Genomic DNA, 17,876 nt, shown 5'->3' with positions numbered 1-17,876 from the left:
GCTTTCTGAGTCACTACTCTGCTTGTGTATCGCGAGTTACCAGTAAAGGAGCTGATGTACTTTATTATTTTACTTGTTAAAGATTTCTATTCCTATGCTGAGCTGCATTTCTTGTTCACAGAACAGCTCCAGGTTATAGCGAGTCAAAGGGTGTTACTTATCTGTTTTCAGTTGCAGTAGTAGTTTTCAGTGGTCTTAGCCACATAGTCTAGGCCATCTTTATGTAGAACAATAATTATTTTTTTCAGATCCTCACAGAATTATTTGCCATGAGGTGCCATGTTAAACTTCTAGTGACCAGCATGAGAGTGTGAGAGCAATAACACCAAGTTTAACAGTTTAACCTCCCCCCTATTAAAACCCGTGACTTTGTAACACTAGCGAATCACATGACAACGGGAAGGGAAAGGGCTAGTTGGGCACAGTTTGGACATTTCCCCTCAGAGGTTTACTCGCTTTTGTTGTTAGCAGTTCAGACATTAATGGCTGTGTGTTGAGTTATTTTGAGGGGACATCAAATTTACACAATTATACGGAACCCCGCAGGGGACATGGGAGGAAAAAACAATTAAGACGCAAAACTTTTGCGAGATTCCGAGATAGTTTTGCGAGATCTCGCAAAACAAACTCGGGATCTCGCAACAGTTTTGCGAGATCTCGCAAAACAAACTCGGGATCTCGCAACAGTTTTGCGAGATCTCGCAAAACAAACTCGGGATCTCGCAACAGTTTTGCGAGATCTCGCAAAACAAACTCGGGATCTCGCAACAGTTTTGCGAGATCTCGCAAAAGTTTTAGCCGCATTCTTCCCGTTAGCTCGAGACCTACTACAGCCGGGAGGAACACCGCTTTCCCGGCACATCGTGCCTCGACCTCCCGGTCGGCTTCGAGCCGGCGTCCGAAGAATGCGGCTAAAAGTTTTGCGAGATCTCGCAAAACTTTTGCGAGATCCCGAGTTTGTTTTGCGAGATCTCGCAAAACTTTTGTGAGATCCCGAGTTTGTTTTGCGAGATCTCGCCCCCCCCCCCCCCCCCCCCCCCATGCACACGCACGCACACATCCTCCAACCACACACGCCCATATTTTGCTCCATTGCGCTTTATTTCACACCTCAAACATTTAGTAAACAATTAAGCAAATACAAGTAACCTGCAATAAATTATAGGTAGTAATAAAATAAACTACTAACTCTTTTACGCTTCGTCCACACCTACACGGTATTTTTGAAAACGCAACTGTTTCGTTCACACGTAAACGCCGTTTTGAATCACCGAAAACGGAGATTTTTTAAACTCCTTTTTTTCATTTACATGTGGACGATGAATACAGAGTTGGTCGCAACGTCAAAGGTATGCGCCTTTTTCACGTCACGCACGTTATTTTTTTACATGAGATGAACTGCAGAATGGCAGATAGAGACGAAATACTGTTAATCTGACTATCTTCAGGTTTTACACACTTGCATATACACACGCAGTTACTGTCCTTCCATTTAGAAAGACAGATGCGTCATGGTGTGATTATTTTACAAGTCGTTTTTTTTTCATGTGTAATAATATTCAACATTGCTATCAATACATTTTTCAAAAAATGCCTCTCTGTGCAAAATGTGTTTAAAAACATAAACAACTGTGGGATCCTGTTTGTCTGTGATTTGAACAGCAGGGAAAACCAATTCTGCAGGGAGACCTACCTTGGCACTTGTGCAGGTGAAACCAAAGGGAAGATATGCTTCACCATATTTTCTAGTCTTTGGCTTAGAATGAAGTTGGTTTGGAAACATATTCAGCTATGCTTCATCTCCTGCTTTGCGTTTCTGTGGGCGCTCTGTGCTAGCAGTGTCCAAGCGTTTTGTTTTTTTCCCCCCCTTTTCATTTGCATATTAGTCAACTGAAGTTGAACTGAGCCCCACACTTTGGGAAGGTCCGCTTTAGTGAGAGTCATGCACTCCATTCTGTCTGGGTTAGACCAAGCTTTCACCTTAGCCTTGACCCATGACAGTGTACGTAGTGTAGATCAACTTATCCCCAGGACACTGAAACAGTGTAAAGTTCCACATGCATGCGGGTTAAGAGGAAGAGAATGTAACCCTCTCAAAGTTATCCACTGCTATTCAAGCCAGTTTTAATGTTTAATATATGCAGTACCAATTATATCCAGCAGAGGGGAGTGATGGCACTATAGTTGTCTTGCAAAGCATTATGAGGTAATAAGAATAATTGCAGTGCAAGCAGATAGAGAGCAAGCCAGGAAAAAAAACAGAGCATAAAGTATTCACCGGAGTAAATAGGAACTTTAAAAAAATAAGTGTTAAGGTTTTGACAGATAAAGACTTATGGGGATTTGCTCACCATACATCCCATTCTCCAGTTGTTGTTTTTTTACTTTGTTGTGACATAATGCGAGAAATAGCACCATATTTTACTGTTTTCTTTTTCCTTTCCTCACCAAACCAGAGTGGTTAGTGGAGGCTTTTATTAAACAGTTATTCAACAGTAATGCACTAATACAAAAATTATTAAGCAATTTATTTGTTCTTATTCTGCTCACAACCCCATAGGAGCCCCCAAAAGCTCAAAAATAGTTGTAATTTCACAGCTGATCTTAGAGACTTGCTGGTGTCCAAGAGGAGGTCAGCTTCCCAGTCAATCTCAGAAACCTCCTGGCTCCCAAGCTGTTGATAACTGGATTCACAGAATGCAGAAGCCATTTTAAAGCTAAGCTGCCCTTATTGGCTGTTTTTCCTGGCCAGCAGCCTTTGGAGAGTCTACTGTATAACCAAACAATCTTTTTACACTGAAACTGATATCCCTTGTCAGTATATAAGTACCTCTCAAACAATGGAATTTGAATGTAAAATTATAGCACACAGGGGCAAGTCGAGAAACTACTAATTACTCTCAAACACAATAAAAGTTGCCATAAGCGCAGTAAATTAAAAAACAGTTCAAGAACTTCAGTTGACTAATATGCAAATCTTGCATGTCTTTAAACTTTAAAATGTTTTACTGATTACTCTTGTAACCAATGGAGTTTTCTGTTACTTCAGGTTGCTACACTGTGGCAGACGTGTAGATAAAAGCTGTAATCTTAATTGATAAAGTCTAACACAAACCCAGTCAAAGAAACTAAGACAGTGATAGGCTACCAACTTATGATTAGACACATTTTGTCATGAAAAGCTTCCAAACAGAAAAATTACCCAAAAACTAAGTATTAACTTAAACCTGTCAAAAACCAAAGCATGTTGGTTGACTATAAGTCAGAATGAGATTTCAGATGATCCTGTTGTGTTGAGGTGTATTTAAGGGTGATGACTTCATTTGCCTTTGGAAGGTAACATCCTATACCTGTTAAAAAAAAATTTCAGAGAATATTATAATGGGACAAGCCGGACTGCGTGCATCAAATGTCTGACCTCAGCTTATCTAACACATTGAAAGAATGGTTCACTCACCAACATCAAGTGAGGTTATACCACTCAGCAGTTGCCAGTAGTGTGATGAATTTCCTGTCAAGCCATTCACACTGATGAGGAATGGTCCATAGTCATCATTTACTTTGTATTCAAAGCTGTAAACACAGGGTATGACTTTTCATGGACAAAATTATGCACAGTTTTTGAAATAACTGCGAAGCTCAAAAGAAGGTTATTGTAATTGCAAAAGTACAAGAGCACCGACACTCTTGAGAACTCATAAAGACTTATGAAACATCAATGAAAGGAAGGCATTTTGTTGAAGCTAAAGATGTGATGTGGTTTTTGACTGTCCTCTAAATATATGCAGGTTTCTGTAGTTTACGATGATCAGATGAAAGTGTGAAGAATTGTTTGTAAAGGTCAGCAAAGCTGTTTCATCTTGACTAAATGTCAACAAATAGCAGAAAACAATTGGTCATCTGACAATCAAAAATCCACACCCAGAAACACAGGGTCTCAATTAGAATTACACATTGAGAGAACAAGAGAGACTGTATAGCTTCCTCTAGAAAAGAAATAGCTGATTAGATGGTCTTACTCAAAGCCTTGGTCTGACATTTTCAGTCTTATGAGTCCACCGAAGAGGCTTCCATTAGGAGCAGTAAAAGTGTTGTAGTTCTTAATGCTAAAGGGTGGCGTATTAACCACCACTTTGAAGTAAGTGTTATCGTTACCTGTATGCAAAGATGAAAAACAATAAAGGCGACTGGTCAGGCCTACGTGACTATTTAAGGACATTTTCAAATGTATTTTTCTTTTTTTAATTTAGCTACACTGAAGCTTACTTCGAGCTGACTGCCAAACACAAACCAGCAGCAGCAGGGCTGCAGAGAGGAGAACAGGCTTCTTCATTCTGACTGGTGGGTAACACAATTCACACCTAAAAAGTTAGATATGCAAACATGAACACAAATATTCATCAGGAATGCATAAATCGAACCATTGTGGAAAGCAAATAAAAACCTCTTAGTCTTTTTTTTTCTTTAGGTACATGAGAGTAAGAGTACGATTAACTAAATGTTGATAATCAGTAAATCACTAAAATTTTTCTAAGTGGTCAGTGTGCAACACAATAAAAGTATAATAATCACTGTTGGCTGTTTTTTGTCAACAATGACAAAGAGCTTGGTTATTTAGCTTTTTTTTAAAATTTCTTTTTACATTAAAATGAACAATGATTTATTCAAATATATATATATATATATATATATATATATATATATATATATATATATATATATATATATATATATCCAGTTAGGAAAATCTTACCTTCTTCACCTACTCCTTCCAACAAATACAACTAATGCACCAGTGGAGGTTGGTAAGTTTTCAGTTGAACAGTTCCTCCTCCTCTGGTTGAAGCTCAACTATAGATAAGGAACTTTCACACCTCTATGCCTCACATAGTATTACACAGAAACAGCCAATGATGATACAGAAAAATACTTCCTGACAGACTGCCTTTGGATCCCCACACCCACCAGTAAATGTCTCTGCATGCCTGATTGCATTAAACCTTTAGTAGTTATAACATTACATTAAAGCACTGAATAAAGACTTTTTGTACAATAGTATTTTCTTCCTGACTAGTTTTAGTACTTTTTTGGTTTCTTCCCCAACCAGTTGTGGCAGATAACTGGCCCTCCCTGAGTCTGTTTTTTCATTATCAGTCTATCCTCTGGACCTACTGTCAGAATAAATATTTTAAAAAAAACGAGCAACAGTCAACAGCTGGAGTATTCATTCTTCCAAGGGCGCAAAAACATCAAATACAAGGTTTCATGCAAGTGCTCGAAGGAGGAAGTTCCCAGTGACCTGTTTATTACATTTTGTCAATCCCACCCTCCTTTGCCTTAAAACTGTCACACATAAACACTTTTTCTTCTACAGGCTTCTCAGAAGAACAAATATGAACGTGTGTACTGTAATAAGCAGCTAATATTTTTTTGCAACCTGGGAGTACTTCCAGGCACTAAGTGTACTAAGTGTAGTAGGACTGCCACGATTAGTCAACTAGTCATGATTACGTCGACTATCAAAATCAGCAACGACTAATTTAATAGTCGACGCATCGTTTGAAGCTTTGTAAGAAAGACGCGGAATAAGTAGTAGGATTTAAGAGCGTAATAATGGACTGAAACAGAAGATGGCAGCACCGCATGTACAAGGATGCCAGCTGCCATTAAACCCCAAAGAAGAAGAAGCAGTTACATTACATTACAGCGACATGGCGAAGCCTGTTCAAATTTGAAGACTCCCAAACGCGGCCGAAAAATGCATTCTGCATTTCCCCAGATTTGAAGGATAAGTCGAGTGCATCCTTCGTGGCCCAACCTATCCCAGGATTCATAGCGCGGCCCAGCCAATTCCAGTTCTCCAACAATGGTGGCAGCTACTTAGTTTTACAGTTTTTTCTGATTGCTTAAGCACATTTTTTGTAACTATTGGCTAATTTTGCAAAACTCTTCCCACAAATAAGAAAACCTGTCACCCAATCATCAAAACATTGTAGTTCTCTTGCAAAAGCAAACACAGCTGGATTAACTCTTCACACCTTCGTAAAAATGGTGTTTCCATATCAAACAGTGCACACAAGCCATCATCTACTAAGCACACAATGCGCCAACTGCACACTGATGGTATGAATACAAAACACATCTGGCTTTTGCTTTCTCTGTGCACAAGGTAGGCCATGTCAGTTTGAGCTCATACTTCTGTCATAGATCCATAAGCATAGAGGGATCCAAACTTCAAGTACTGGTGTTTATTCAAACACATTAAAACAAACACAAGTGTTTATTTCCAAGTATAGGATTATTTGCAATCGCCATAATGACTATATGGGTTACTTGGTCTGCAGTGAACATGCTTCCTCTGCCCCAGCATCTGGTCATCTAGCAATTCTGTAAAGTAACAATTTCAGTATTTTTACATCAATGGTATTGGTGTGTTTCTCATTGGCATATGGCAGTGCTACAAATCTTTGTGCGAAGTGACTGTACTAACCGATTCTCATTTCAAGATGTCCTTATGGTACTTGCTACAGTGTAGCGGCTCGAGTTAGGCTGGACCCGTTGGCCAGCTACCCTCAGGGTCCTTCCACGGTTGATTACATGGTCCACTATTGTAGCTCTGATGTCATCAGCAATTCTATTTCTTACTCTTCCTACCCTTCCTCTCCCCCCTCCTCATCTTCCTCTCCCCCCTCCTCATCTTCCTCTCCCCCCTCCTCGTCTTCCTCTTGCTCCTCCTTGTCCTTGTCATCCTCTTCATCCTACTTCTTCACCTCCACGTCCTCTTCCTCGGCCTCCTCTACTTCTCACTCTTTCTGCTCCCTCCATTGTACTCCGCACACACAGCTTACCTGTATTATAGTGCTTAGGCTGATTGCAAAGTGAACGAATTATCTAAAAAAGTTTTCACATGTGAAAGTGTGCCAGACAGTTGGCAAATTAGTGTTAATGATAGCCATACATGTGTATACTTTTGCTAGGAGTGTGTTGGAAATTTGGTAATTGAGTGTTGTGCAGTGAATTGTGCCTACAGTTTTGCAAAGTGTGTGTTACAAAATTGCAAACTGAGTGCAAAGCAGTTTTTGTGCTTTTAGTTTTGCAAACTCAGTGAGTGGTTTTGCTATAAGTCTGAATAGTTTTAGAGATTGTGCTACAGGAATCACAGTTAGGGTTTAAGCATTCAGAAAAAACTGTAATACTTAGTTTGCTCTTATTACTATTTCTGGGTCACAAAATGAACTTAACATATTTTCAGGTGAATGTAGCTGTGTAAACCTCAAATATCTGCTCAGTTTATCAAGACATCACATATTTGCAAAAGTGCCCGACGTTTTCGGAGACGTCTGTTACCCAGCAGCTCGATAGCTAACCGGGGGCAAGGCTCACTAGAACCCGTGAGAACACCGGACTGCCGGCAAATCCGTCTTTCGCTACTCAGGTTAAACATGATATATAAGTCACTTAGATAACTTAAAAATGTTGTTTGTCTTTTTTCATTGTTTTATTTGTTCCTGAGTAAATCAGTTTGGCTGAGATTAAAGTTATAGTTTTTACACAGCTGAATAAATGTCAAACAGAACTGATTAAACAGAAGTGTGAGATGCTCGAGAATTTACTCCTGTTATATTTTAGATAGCAAGGAGTTTATTAAACTCCACCGAGACAATCTGCAAATGTAATTAAAAGTTTAATAAACTATCATCTTGTCTTTATTTTCAGTTAGCACCTACCTTAAACACTTCAAGCTGTAAGCTAATGATAGTTATATAAGAGCAGATGCATGCTGGCGCAATAAGCTGTAGTTTTACGTCCAATGGATGATGATCTGATTAGTCAACTAATCGCAAAAATAATTGGTGACTAGTCAACTATCAAAATAATTGTTCGTGGCAGCCCTAAAGTGTATACTTGACTCATACAGATCACACTAGTTGGAACATTGCATAACATATTTTCCCCATTACCGACATTGTGTGTTTTTAACTCCTTTTTCGGTTTCTTCCCCAAACAGTTGTGGCAGATAAATTATTCTGTTTTTTCATTCTCAGTACTCAAGTACGCATTCTTGGTGATCCTTGCTTTTGCAAGTTCACACAGGAGTCTGGACTTCTGGAGATCACAGCACCATCATTTTACAATTGAAATGGCACTTGACGACGTCAGCCCCAGAGTTTTTACTACCACCCCCCTTTTAATTTGACTGTGATTAATATTTGCAATGGAAATTACACATGATCTAAAATTACACGTTATGTAATAAGCTGATTTTTTTTTAAAGATAAAGGATAATTTTTAAACAAGTATTTTAAGCACTTTGACAAAATTTACTTTTACATACGTTCTGTTTCATTGTGTCTAATAAGCTTCACACAGTTAACTGCAGTCACTACATGACTGAAACACAAACTTTATCTCCTAAAAGACTATGGATGCTGTTGTGTTCTGTTTTTGAGAGTGAAGATTAATATGTTCAAGTTATACGTTTTCAAAATTTATTATCAAACAGAATTTCAAATTAGTTTTACGTTGCACCACGGACCTCGGCCTCTCCACATGGCTCCGAGAGATAAAGGCTGCCGCACCCAAGCAGTAAACACTTTTATCGCGTGTGGTTAAACAGAATGCTAACATGATTGGTCAAAAAGTAGTAGACACTCAAAAGTTACAAAAGACAGCTGGTGTTTGGAAGAGAACAAATATTCAAAACATAATTTGATCATTTCAGTATCTCCATGTACCAACATGCTGTTTCTGCTCCCAGTGAAAAACTTCCTCCTGGATTAAAATGTTTTTAATGTTGGATTTAATTCAGAGTAAGCTGTTAAAATGAGAACAACACATTTTTACATCAGACAATAAGGACGCGCCCGCGGCGGGTTGGAAAACAGTGTGCAGGGAGTCAGGCGTTCTCACCAGCTATAGTGAGCCTTGAACTATCAAGCTTGTGGGGTAACAGACATCTCCGAAAATATCAGATTATCTTAGCGAATAGTAATATATTGATAACTTGAGCAGATGTTTGAAGTTTACAAATCTACATTCTTGCCTGAAAATATTGTAAAAGTTTATTTTGTGTCACAGAAACAGTAAAATTTTAAACTTTGAGAAATGGCCTCATTATTTCCTCCTGACCTACATTGTGTGGGTTCAGTTGTTTTTCAGGTTTGGTTATTTTAGTGTGACCCCAGACCCATCGACTAACAATGGAGGAGGTGGGGTTTGTGACCTGTACTGCAGCCAGACACCAGGGGGCGATAGAGAAATTTTGGCTTAATTTTTGGGGAGCTATTACCTGTGAAAGTTCTCAGACATGGGATTGTACAAGGGGCATACAGGGGCAGTGTTATTTGGAATGAATGCGCAACAAGTTCCCTCAAAAATTGAATACACTCCTTCTCTTTTTGTCAATAGCATCTCCAAAGCCATTCTGTTTTGCTATGTCATGAGACCAGTGTAGGGACTAACGCGTTATTAAGTAACGCGTTACAGTAACTACATTATTATTGTGGTAACGAGCATGGTAACTAGTTATTATGCCAAAATCAGGAACGCATTAATCGTTACTGGGATTTAGATAGGGTCATTATTTGTTACTTCTTGCGGTGGCTATCGCGGAGCTTCCACAGATTCAGTAACATTAGCAAGTGGTGGAGACCAGCAGGTGGATGAGAGAAAGGGGAGGCAAGACGAGAGACCCGAGGCGGGGCCGGGTGTTCTGGGAATCCATCCTACCTCAAAAAACATCCTACCCAATGTTTCTGCACACACGCGGCGCATGCGCACAACACCAAAGCCGAATTAACTTCTTTTTCTCTGACCCATCCGCTCCGAGTGTCAGGTGAACTGAACTTCAGGTAAGAAGTTATGACCTGCAGTCTATCTGGGTCAGATATAAACCAAGTTTAGGTGGAGTTTATTTTCGTTATGATGGCTTTTTCATACTGGGTACTAGCTAGCATGACGGAGTTTCTATACAGCTGGGTGGATGCTATGATGTTACTGATGCTGAACTTTATTTTATTCATAAGGTTAGTTAGTTAGTTGCCAACTGTCCTCTAAAAAACGGAATCGTCCCGCATTTAGAGAAAATATTACGCGTTTCATATTAAGGTGAAAAGGAATGTCAGGAAGCTCCTCTGGCTTCTGCTCTGCAGCTGCTGAGTGAGCCCTCATCTGGGACTCTCCTCAGCTCTTTCTGGAATAGTGGCGCGGCTGCCCCTCTGTTGGGCTTCATTGGTCTCTTGTGTTCTGAGGGGCCTCTGGATGTCTGGAGTTTTGATCTCCTCCATACCTGCTTCAAGCCCTGGAGGACGGGGCAGTGGCCCCCCCACACCCTCTAGCAGATCATTACATGAAGGAACCTTTTAAATACAAGCGCGCTCATGCTCACAGGTGTACACACGGGTGCTCACACACACAAATTACACCCTTTTTGGCCCCTCCCTCTCCTGTTTCTACTTCAGTCATGAAACTGATCAATGATCAGCTGATTGTCTCTCTTGTTTGTTTATCGCCCACTTTGCGCCAGAAAGTAGAAACCAGTGGATGTCGCGTTAAACAACAGCAGCACGTTTAAGCTTGATCAGCTGTTGTTAGAATTTATTTAATATTAATTTCTAGTATCAGCTGATGTTTGCTGGAGCCACAGCTGTAAAGCTGCTGGTCATGATGTCGGTTTGGATACGTGGTGAGAGGGAAACAAGAAGATGAAACCAGGAGATGTCCTTACTGAATCATCAGAGCTGAACAGGTGATGGAGAAACAGGTTTACCTTTAGGTGACATGAATGAGTTGAAGGGAAGTTATGAACTGTTTCTGAGAGACAAATAACACCAGGATCCTTTTCTATGTAGCTGACAGCTGGTAACTGTGCAGGGGCGGGTCTAGCAAAGTTTTGCCAGGGGGCCAGGTAGGGCATTAACAATGAGAGGGGGGCACAAAGAAATCCTTTCTTATTTGCATTTAAAATGTCTAGCTTTTAAAAAATAATTATCTGAATCTTTCAACAAACGATTGATAGATTGATGCATATATACCATCAAGACAGTGTACATCACTGTCACAACAGCGTTTGTTTTCATTCAAAGGCTTTATGATTTTTCCTATAATGGTGGGCCGGGCTCTAGTCAAAATGCCTGGGCTGATTTTTTTGTCCCAGTCCAGCCCTGTATGTAGCTCATCTGCAGTCTGGTGTTGCCTACATCTTCCTATTCAGAAGGCAGAATTTCTGAGTACAATCAAAGGACCACGGCTGCAGTTTTCATGTTGGATGTAAAAAGCGCACGTGACGCTGTGACGTAGGCTAGAATCATGGCGGCGGTCAACGACGGTCCAGGCGTGGGATTTCTCTCGTGGAAATATGCACATTATTTTTTCCTTTCTATTGGTAGGTGGCACAGTGCACTTGTGGCAAGTAAACAAGCTAGAAGACTGGCAATCTTGCTGGGTATCCAGTTACGGAAGCAACACATTAACAGGAGAATTCTGAGTAAAAACCAAAGTTACTTTCCCTAGTAACTAGTTACTTTGAAAGTAACGAGTAACTTGAAGTAACTGAGTTACTTTTGATAGAAGTAACTAGTAATGTAACTAAGTTACTAATTTAAAGTAACTTACCCAACACTGCATGAAACTAGTTGTATCCATTTGCTCTCATACAGCTCAAAGTCTAGTGAAATTAGCAAATCCTTAATGTAATTTATCCACTTTTTGTTGGTTTCTACTCCATCAGAGCCGGCAAAAGCTGACGACTGTCCTTAGGCCATTCAGGTAAATAAAACAATTTTTTACTTATTGTTACTGTTTCTTCTAAAAGCTCTATAGTTGACAGTTATTGTGTAGATTAATAATTCTTTTCTTTAACTGTCTATTACAGGTTTGTGACTGAGCTTCTTGGAGGTGAGACATATGTCTCATGTTCAGTGGTTTTACCTGCTTACTGCCACCTGCATCACACCATGGAGGTCTCCAATGATGACCCAGACTACATGGTGAAATTTAAGACTGCCTTTACCTATTCCAACATGTAGCTACACTCAACCATCAGTGGCTCAAGGGGGAGAGGGAGAAGAGGTTTGGACCAGCCTTGACGTTACTGCAGGAACAGTGTAAAGATGCCACCACAAAGGAGCCAGCAAAGACAAAGAGCCTCCTCCTCTCTTCAATGTCTCCAGACTCTGATTCAGATGATTCAGATGAGGAAGCCCTGTGTAACAGGGCCCTGAGCAGAATCCACCATCAGCGATAAAGACTGCCCACTGCAGTCTAATACAATTATCTAATACAGTCTAACACAATTATCATTGTTGTTTGTTGAATCCTAATGGCAACTGTAGTGTGTAATCAGGTATAAACACTTTATTTACAAGACAAAACATCTGTTACAGGTCATAACAGAGTTTAAATGTGAAGCTGGTCAAATAACCTTTCATGTTTCTGCCTTAGTTTTTTAAGAAGAAAAACTGCAATTTATGTTGAAAATATTATTATTATTATAAGAGACACTACCATTTTAAAAATGTACTTAAATTAACATTTTATTTTTTTAAATTGAGTCCCACCCCTACTAATTAATTAATGAAAAGTGTTATTAATTAAACAAAATTTAAAATAAACACATTATTAAATGATTTAAATAAAACAAATATGCATCTAATTAATTATTGAACTATTTATTTAATTAATTAATTACAATTTTAATTAAGCAGTGAAACATTTAAATTATTTAATAACATATATAATTAATTAATTTTGTCCCTCATGGCCTTCCATAAAAGACAAGCCCCAGCTAGACTAATTTAAAATAACAAAGAACAAAATGTTTCTCACCACCTTCAGCTCAACCTCTTGAAGATGAAAGCCTGAAGTTCTCACAATTTTTTCCTGACCATCGAAATAAATCAGGATCTGTAATCTGATATGTAAACATATAAATGTCTGAGTATTGACTAGAATGTAACAAAACAAAACAAAACAAAACAAAAAACACCCACCAACGTCACACCACCCAAAGAAGTTCAATATTTGAGAACACTAATACAAAAATTCACATTGTAAAAAACAACTAGTGACAGTTTCTGAATGGTATCTAAATATATTTCACAATAATGCAAAAGCATGTAGAATACATTAAATTTTTTGTCATAAAATAAAAATGCTATTCTTATTCACTTTTCAATTGTCTTGTTAATAGTAAACACATCAGAAACAAATATCAAACAGAAGAGATACAAACTAGAGGAATATATACAAAAGAAGAGAAAGGCACACAATGGAGAGCAAAGTGCTTGGAAGCAGTGGAAAAGGACTTGGTCTAATAATGAGTAAGCTGAAGAGGAAATGGGTTTGCGCTCATCTAGAAGATCTTCGTGGTTAGGGGAGTTGGCTGGCCCATCCTTAACACGGTTCTGTTTTTTCCATCCCATTGTAGAAAAGTGCTTGTTCATATGGGGCTGTTTGATTGTGGGGGTGATTTCTCAGATGCTGAGCAGTCCATGAATTAACCTGAGGTCAAAGACATTTGTGCAGCTGCTGATGATCTTTCCAAAGACGCCACTGCTACCTTTTTATAGGGACACTGTTAACCTGCCCCAAGAATATATATAAAACACTTTGGCTAATAACAGTTCTCTCCTAAATGTAACAGTTTTTAGTAGCTTCTTAGCTTTGTTGTTAGTTGTCAGAATACTTTTACTGTAAACTAAATGTTAGTTTTGCAGTTTGACCCAGGGATGTAAAACTCAATTTACATCATGAGCCACTTACAAGCTACTTTGATCCAAAGTGAATTTACATGATAAATGTTTAAAATTACACAAAAAGTAATTCATTATCCAGACTATCCCATATTTCTAAAGATCTAAAAGATACTTTCTCCTGTGAATTTATATAGTAGAGAAATTTCTGTCATTTAATTGTTTATCTATTAATTACTTTGCTGTAGTATAAATGAGGCGGGCTCTTTATTAATAGGAAAAGCTTTAAACTTATGAAAATACAGTTAGAAGTTCAAAATCTATGCACTCCTTCACATTTTCCTGAGCCATCCAGAGGGTCGGAATGGAGTCTTTGACGGGCCGTGTTAAATCTCCCAATTCTTTTATCTTTGGGCTGAAGGAAGAACAGCACTCGGTGTATAAATGCTCAATCAACAATCTCTTCATTCCATACGATTCTCATTATTCCATACAACACTTTGAGCATAAACATCCGGATGGGAGATGTGGACAGGAGGGTGTCCGCCAGATCTGGAAGTGTCTGACTGTTTCTCACATTCTTATAGCTTCAGCCCCCCTCCAAAGTCATAAAACATAAACATCCACATTCTTTCTCTCTTACGGCGCCTAAGTGACGGCTTTGGCTTCCTGTTTTATCTCTGCCTGATGAGATGGGGCAGAAAACCTCTACAGTATGTTCTGTTCTCTTTGTAATCAGAAAAGGAAGGCCATGATTCTACACAAGCAGCATTTCTTATAACTCAGCAGTATAATGCATCATAAAACAGTGTAATGATTTCATAATTTTTAATCCAAGGCATAATGTGGCCTATAGCCGTATAATGATTCAACAATTATTTGATTAGAAGGATAAGGTGGCATAAGATAGTATGATAATCTCACAGCCGTTTCTGGCCTCTGGCCTGATTTTTGACACCCCTGGTCTAGAGCTGTCATTGTTTTAGGATACATAATGATGGACATGCTAACAACACTTTAAATAAGCCTGTGTAAAAATAAAACAAACCAAGGCTAGAAACATTTTATTTTGACTACAAGTTACATGCTTTATTTAATGCCTGAGGAAGATAACACTAATAATCAGTAACATTTTATTCAACAATAAAAATGCACTCATACAAAAATTATTCAGCAATGAATTTGATCTTATTTTGCCACTCTAATAAACCCCCAAAAGCTCAAAAATAGGGGAGGTCAGCAGCCCAGTCAATCTCAGAAGCCTTTTGACTCGCAAGCTGTTGATAACTTGATTTGCAGGATAAAGAAGCTATTTTGACATGGAGTCAGCAGCTGACCCCCCCTGCTGTTTTTGCTGGCCAGCAGTCTCTGGGCAGTCTACTGTATAACCACACCATCCTTTTACAGTAAAACTGAGACCACTTGTAAGCATCAAATATGGAATTTGAATGTAAAATTATGGCAGTCAGGGGCAAGTTGAGAAACTACTAATTGCTCTCAAACACAATAAAAGTTGCCATAAAGGCAGTAAATTAAAAAACAGTTCAAGTTGTTGTATATGTTTTACTGACTGCTCTTGTGACTAATGGAGTTTTCTATTACTCCAGATTACTACACTGTGGCAGAATTGTAGATTAACGCTGTAATCTTAATTCATAAAGTCTGACAGAAACCCAGTAAAAGAATCTAAGCTAGTGATAGGCTACTGATTTATGATTAGAAGACTCCCAAGCAAAAAAATGACACAAGTCAATTATTCACCTCAACTTGCCAAAGATCAAAGTGTATTGGTTGACCATGAGTCATAATAAGACTTTAGATGGTCTTAAATTTTCGTGTATTTCAGGGTGACGACTTCATTTGCAGTTGGAAGGTAGCATCCCATACCTGTAAAAAAAATGTAAAAGTTCAGAGAATATTATATAATACGACAAGTTAGATTGTGTGCATCAAATGTCTGACCTCAGCTTATCTTACACATTGTGAGATTGGTTCACTCACCAACATTGAGTGGGGTTGTACCACTCAGCAGTTGCCAGTAGTGTGATGAATTTCCTGCCAAACCATTTACACTCTGAAGGAATGGTCCATAGTCATCATGTGGTATGTACTGAAAGCTGGAAACATAGGGAATGACTTTTTAAAGAGTGAAGTGGACAGTTTTTAATATAACTATGAAATCCTTTTTAACAATGCAAATAGTTTCACTCTCTATGTTTTTACACAGAACTCTGCATTCAGTTATTAGTTATTATTAATCTCTGGCTCTTTTCCACGGTGCGTCTTTTGTCCTGTCTCCCTCCCCTCACACCCAGCAGGTCACAGCAGATGGGTCCCCCTGAGCCTGGTTCAGTGCGAAGTTCTTCTCTGTTAAAAGGGAGTTTATCTTTCTACTGTCGCCAAGTGCTTGCTCATATGGGGCCATGTGAAACATTAATGAAAGGAAGGCATTTCTTAAAGCTAAAGATGTTATGTGATTTTTGACTGTACTGTACATATACAGGTTTCTGTGGTCTACTGTAAGAAAAAAGTATGAAGATTTGTTTTTTTAAGATGTCAAGAAACATTCCAGGGCACAATTAGTCATCTGGAATTAAAAATTCACACCCAGATATACGGGGTCTCAATTTTAATTAAACATTAAGAGAACAAAAGTAAATGTATGGCTTCTTCTAGTAAGGAAATAGTTGATGTGATGGTCTTACTTGAAGCCTTGGTTTGAGTATCTCAGTCTCGTCAGTCCACCGAAGAGGCTGCCTCTATAAGCAGTAAAAGTGTTGTAGGTCTTAATGTTAGTGGGTTGCACATTCACTTGCACTCTGAAGTTAGTGTTACCTTAAATAACAAAGGAGGGTGAAGTTAGTTTACCGAAGATGAGCAGAAAAACAATAAAGGCGATTAATCTATGTGACTTTTCAAGGATTTTTTGGCATTTCTTTTTGTTTTTTATTTAGCAACACAGGAAAAAAACACTAAAGGTTACCCTGAGCTGATGTCCCAACAAAAAACAGCAGCAGCAGGGCTGCAGAGAGGAGAGCAGGCTTCTTCATTTCAACTGCAGGGCAAACATAAAATTTTGATATGCAAACATGAACACAAACATACGTTGTGGAAAGCAGTTCCTGAAGACTGAGTATCACCATCCCAAAATACAGCATTTATAATGGAATAAAACCTCTTCATGTTTTATTATTATTTTTATTTGGTACGTGAGTTTATCAAGTCATCTAAAAGTGAGGTGTGCAATATTAAGGAAGTTCAGCAAAGTTAAGCTTTTCTTGCTTGATAAACCCTAAAGTCTAAGTTGGAGATAAAGAGTATCTCATTAGTGGCCATCAACTTTCCCTGTTAAGTCAGGCTTTCTGCTTCAGACTCTGAATGCCCAGGATTTCATGTGTCATGTTATCCCTGTGAGTGTAGCCTACTCTAACCAGAGACGTTAGCAGATGATAAAATGGTGACAAAAATCTGTAAAAAACATGAAAAATGTAACAGAACCGCACAGAGCAGTAAAAGAAACATTTTAATTCAAGTAAACTATTTTAATTTTGACCGCTTTGGGTGCTGCCTTTTATTTCTAATATAAAGACTGCATGTTAGAAATCTGAAACGTTAGACTGGATACATTTAAATATTAAAGGTTACTGTGCCTTTGAAAAAAAAGGAGACATGGAAATCGCTTTAGTATGTTAGTAGATCAAAGGTAAACTGCTTTTATTTATTATCAATGATATTTAAAGATATTCTTACCTTTTTCAAGTTCTGTTTTCAATAAATGTGTAAGAATGCAGCCGTGGAGGTTGTAACTTTTCAGTTGAACAGTTCCTCCTCCTCAAGTTGAAGCTGAACTACAGATTAGGAACTTTTATACCTCTGTGCCACACATAGCATTATACAGAAACAACCAATGATGATACAGAAAAATAACCAAGCCCTTTACTTGTGCAATCAAAAAAAAGAGAAGCTTAAATCTGTGTTGACTAACCATGGATGTTATCGAATGACAAAAGGTGACCATGTATATTAAATTGCATAGGAGGACTTTTAATTCATATAACATTTGCTACATCTGGCAATTTTTTCTGCAATTAATTGTTTAATTGCAGGTTTGAATTTGCTGTATGTGTTCCCCTCTCACTATAAAAGGACAAAAAATAATGCTAATTTAAAAATGTAATGTGCAAT

At 38.4% G+C, this 17,876-nt stretch overlaps 2 protein-coding genes across 2 annotated transcripts; both read right to left on the bottom strand.

The window, feature by feature from the left end:
• Positions 1-2,211: 2,211 nt before the first annotated feature.
• Positions 2,212-4,851, bottom strand: LOC146657338 (transcobalamin-1-like). The gene is made up of 5 exons (XM_085426947.1): positions 4,754-4,851; positions 4,267-4,361; positions 4,020-4,155; positions 3,458-3,573; positions 2,212-3,350 (listed from the first exon to the last, which is right to left on the bottom strand). Exons 2-5 carry the CDS (start codon positions 4,331-4,333, stop codon positions 3,256-3,258), a joined length of 414 nt encoding a protein of 137 aa, XP_085283073.1. The 5' UTR covers positions 4,334-4,361; positions 4,754-4,851; the 3' UTR covers positions 2,212-3,255.
• A 9,876-nt stretch (positions 4,852-14,727) lies between these two features.
• On the bottom strand, positions 14,728-17,510 carry LOC146657337 (cobalamin binding intrinsic factor-like). The gene is made up of 5 exons (XM_085426946.1): positions 17,442-17,510; positions 16,675-16,746; positions 16,397-16,526; positions 15,693-15,808; positions 14,728-15,578 (listed from the first exon to the last, which is right to left on the bottom strand). The coding sequence occupies exons 2-5, from the start codon at positions 16,739-16,741 to the stop codon at positions 15,517-15,519; spliced, it is 375 nt and encodes a 124-aa protein (XP_085283072.1). The 5' UTR covers positions 16,742-16,746; positions 17,442-17,510; the 3' UTR covers positions 14,728-15,516.
• Positions 17,511-17,876: the final 366 nt, after the last annotated feature.

This window comes from Rhamphochromis longiceps, linkage group LG12 (genome assembly GCF_057381845.1).
Source record: "Rhamphochromis longiceps isolate RC_006_pf linkage group LG12, R_longiceps_female_GT1.1, whole genome shotgun sequence".
Lineage (NCBI taxonomy): Eukaryota > Metazoa > Chordata > Actinopteri > Cichliformes > Cichlidae > Rhamphochromis > Rhamphochromis longiceps.
This window is presented reverse-complemented; position numbering and strand designations above follow the sequence as displayed.

What these genes read in the sequence shown, in the direction of transcription:
- LOC146657337 (XM_085426946.1), bottom strand. Translation starts at nt 16,741, where the DNA reads ATGAAGAAGCCTGCTCTCCTCTCTGCAGCCCTGCTGCTGCTGTTTTTT. An exon ending in TGTTGGGACATCAGCTCAGG is followed by an intron (nt 16,527 to 16,674) that starts GTAACCTTTAGT and finishes TTGTTATTTAAG; the next exon opens with GTAACACTAACTTCAGAGTG. An exon ending in TACAACCCCACTCAATGTTG is followed by an intron (nt 15,579 to 15,692) that starts GTGAGTGAACCA and finishes TTTTTTTTACAG; the next exon opens with GTATGGGATGCTACCTTCCA.
- LOC146657338 (XM_085426947.1), bottom strand. Translation starts at nt 4,333, where the DNA reads ATGAAGAAGCCTGTTCTCCTCTCTGCAGCCCTGCTGCTGCTGGTTTGT. An exon ending in TGTTTGGCAGTCAGCTCGAA is followed by an intron (nt 4,156 to 4,266) that starts GTAAGCTTCAGT and finishes CTTTGCATACAG; the next exon opens with GTAACGATAACACTTACTTC. An exon ending in TATAACCTCACTTGATGTTG is followed by an intron (nt 3,351 to 3,457) that starts GTGAGTGAACCA and finishes TTTTTTTAACAG; the next exon opens with GTATAGGATGTTACCTTCCA.